General features: G+C 34.2%; 1 protein-coding gene across 1 annotated transcript; it reads left to right on the top strand.

Moving 5' to 3' along the window:
* The first annotated feature begins 1,031 nt into the window (after positions 1-1,031).
* On the top strand, positions 1,032-2,857 carry LOC110666828 (putative glutamine amidotransferase GAT1_2.1). Its single transcript, XM_021827465.2, has 4 exons — positions 1,032-1,199; positions 1,290-2,020; positions 2,110-2,316; positions 2,408-2,857. The coding sequence occupies exons 1-4, from the start codon at positions 1,112-1,114 to the stop codon at positions 2,645-2,647; spliced, it is 1,266 nt and encodes a 421-aa protein (XP_021683157.2). The 5' UTR covers positions 1,032-1,111; the 3' UTR covers positions 2,648-2,857.
* The last annotated feature ends 513 nt before the right edge of the window (positions 2,858-3,370 follow it).

Raw genomic sequence — 3,370 nt, 5'->3', positions numbered from 1 at the left:
CATGGACAATTAATAGTTTTTATATGCATATAAACATCATTCATAGTTTGACCACTTTGGTGATTAATAAACTATTAATTTTATTTTATTTTAGTTTGGTCACTTTGGTGACTAACAAACTAAAACAAAACCTAATATTTATTCAATAATTAGGTTGGGTAGAGAACATAATTTAATTTTTTAAAGGGTAAAAATTAAATTTCCTTTACAACATAAAATTATGTGTTAAAAATTAAATTCCCTTTACAACACAAATCATGTGTTATTCTAACTCTTATAGCCAAAACTCAATTATTAGAGTTTTAGCCAAACTTTTATTATTATTATTATTATTATTATTATTATTATTATTATTATTATTATAACAATAATAATTTTTAATTTCCTTTCATTCTGGGAATTAACTTCCCAACTTCAATCCTCTTTTAACACAAATGTGTTAATCTTTCATAGCCAATTAATTTCAGCCAAAACCATAAATTTTGTTTTTTTTTTTTTTTTAATTTTAAAATGTGGCTCCTTCATCACGTTTTCAAAAGGCTTTTGGGAATAAGTTTCCCAAAATTCTTGGCCAGATAGTTAGGCCATTCTAATCATTATTTTTTTTTTTTTCCAGAAAACTTGTTCCCAGATTCTACATAACATGTTTTTTTGACGTGTTCTTCATCCTCATGCATAAATCTAAAATTTTCTTCATGATTTATACAGCTTAAATTAATCCTTTGAGAAAGAGACTTTAATTCTACCCAAATCTAATATTAGATCTCGCCATAATATCATACACATAAAATTTTAATGGAAAAATTTTATTGTTCAAAATTTAGGGCTCTTATATCATATGTAAAATGACTAGTCAAATCAATATTGCAATCTAGCTATTTATATTTACTCTTTTATGCTTATATTTTTCCGATGTGAGATTTATAATCCCATCAATTTTGATCCATATGGTACCGAGCAAAATCTTACATTGTAAGCTTTATCTTCCCCCATTTGTGGCTTATAAATAGCCAAGAAAACTTAATGATTACCAATTCATTAAGCTTGGATCCATCTCTACTTCAGTACTAATTGATCCTACAAAGTTAAATAATTTACTTTCTTTACTTTCATGGATTCCGATCTCTCTGTCAGTATCCCTCGTGTCCTCATCGTCTCTAGACGCAGCGTTCGCAAGAACAAGTTCGTAGATTTTGTGGGTAGGTTGATTTTCCGTTTTTGAATTTCCCTTTTCAATCTTTAAACGTATAGTACATAACCATTATGCATTTTCTGTGTAAAATTTTCAGGTGAATATCACCTTGATCTTATAGTAGGCTACGGTGCCGTACCAGTTATTGTGCCTCGTGTTAGTGGGGTGCATAAGTTGCTGGACAGTTTTGAGCCGATCCATGGTGTTCTTCTTTGTGAAGGAGAAGATATTGATCCATCTCTGTATGATGCTGAATCAACTAATCTTTCACCAGAAGAGTTGGAACAAATCAGGAGGCGGCACGCAAGCGATACAGCTATTGACAGAGAGAAGGATTCAATCGAATTTAGGCTTGCTAAACTTTGCCTGGAAAGGAACATACCTTACTTGGGAATTTGCAGAGGTTCACAGGTTCTAAATGTTGCCTGCGGAGGTGCCCTTTATCTAGATATAGAAAAGGAGATATCAAACAAGTTCGCGGAGTCCCAAAGAGTGAAGCACATTGATTATGATAATTATGATGGGCATCGACACGTGATTAAGGTAATTGAGAGCAGCCCTCTGCACCATTGGTTCAAGGATTCTTTGGAAGAGGCTAAAATGGAAATTTCTGTTAATAGTTACCACCACCAAGGCGTTAAGAGGTTGGCCCAAAGATTTGTGCCAATGGCTTACGCACCTGATGGATTGATTGAAGCGTTTTTTGATCCAGATGCCTATAATCCTGAAGAGGGTAAGTTTATAATGGGACTCCAGTTCCATCCGGAGAGAATGAGGCAGCCTGATACCGATCAATTTGATTATCCAGGATGCCCAAAGGCTTATCAGGTATCTATGAGATGTTTTTATATGACATTAATAAATTGATTTATTATTAGTCTACGTGTTTGGAGTAACATGAAGATGCATGCATGCAGGAATTTGTGAAGGCCGTAATTGTCTATCAGAAGAAACTTAATAGCACTACATCAGTGCCAAAGCCTATGAAGCTAAATCAAGAAATGGAGAATAAAAGAAAAGTTATACTATGGAGCTTCTCATTTGCAAGAAATATGTTTACTACTGGCCAAGAGCTGCACCCATCAAAAGAATCAGAGCTGAAAGCTGGAGCAGAATTTCCACAGGTATATAAATTCGATTAATTAGCTCCTCGTTCTTTTCAGAAATTTTAATCTTATTCTCCATATATCTCACTTAATCAATTTATCATTGCAGTGCAACACAGCTTTGAGCCAACAAGAGAATAGGCTAGAGCAGATAGGAGCAACAATGAGGAATGGTGGATCCTACATTGAGAGATTGCAGTTGAATGAGGAAAGTGAAAGCCTAGCAAAAAATGTGATGGGAAAAATGTCGAGGGAGCAGTTATCTGATCTCCTGTCTTTCTACCACGTGATGGGCCAGATTTGCTCTGAGGTCCTGGAAAGAAAGCTTAACGGCATTAATTGTCAGTGAGATGGCTTCCTGATATATGTGTCCTTTTATTCATCACAGTACTTAATTCACAGGAATCGCCTGGGATATGGATTCCTGGGTTTCTTTTCACGTGTGAATGATGCAAAAGAGCAATTATCTCCATTTTCCTACATGTGTGCTCAAAATGAGCAAAAGATCAATGTCTTTATTCATAAATTATTACAAAAGCTTGTTCTCTACTTAATTCAATTTTATATTTTACTGATTAATTATTGAACTTAACATGAATTGGAATACTGTTCAAAGAAGTGAAAGGGAATGATTTTACCGCTGAGGAATACATCCGATGCAGACCCATATATAGCTACTTTGTACGTGTTTATTGATGTCGTTTTTATCAACTAGGAATATTTTTAGAATATCTTATTCACCTAATTACACTAATAAACGTATATTTTATTACAGTTTTAACTTGATGATAATGGAGTCGTTTTTAGACTATAAAATTGTAACACCCTCACATTGGATAGTTCCGTACAGTCTATTATTCCGGTGACTGATGCCTGTTCGGACAGTCAGGATATTCAGAACCATAATTAAGTAACCTAGAAAAGTCATAGATAAAAATAAATAGCAATTACATGAAGGTAAAAAGGAAATGAAGAAAACAAAGCATAATGGGTTAAATGAGCCAAGGCCACCGCGATGGGTGACCGTACTGGGAAGTGACTGCGAGTTCAGTCGTTACCCTGATTTCGTGTG

The sequence above is a fragment of the Hevea brasiliensis genome, unplaced genomic scaffold (assembly GCF_030052815.1).
Source record: "Hevea brasiliensis isolate MT/VB/25A 57/8 unplaced genomic scaffold, ASM3005281v1 Scaf398, whole genome shotgun sequence".
Taxonomy (NCBI): Eukaryota; Viridiplantae; Streptophyta; class Magnoliopsida; order Malpighiales; family Euphorbiaceae; genus Hevea; species Hevea brasiliensis.
This window is presented reverse-complemented; position numbering and strand designations above follow the sequence as displayed.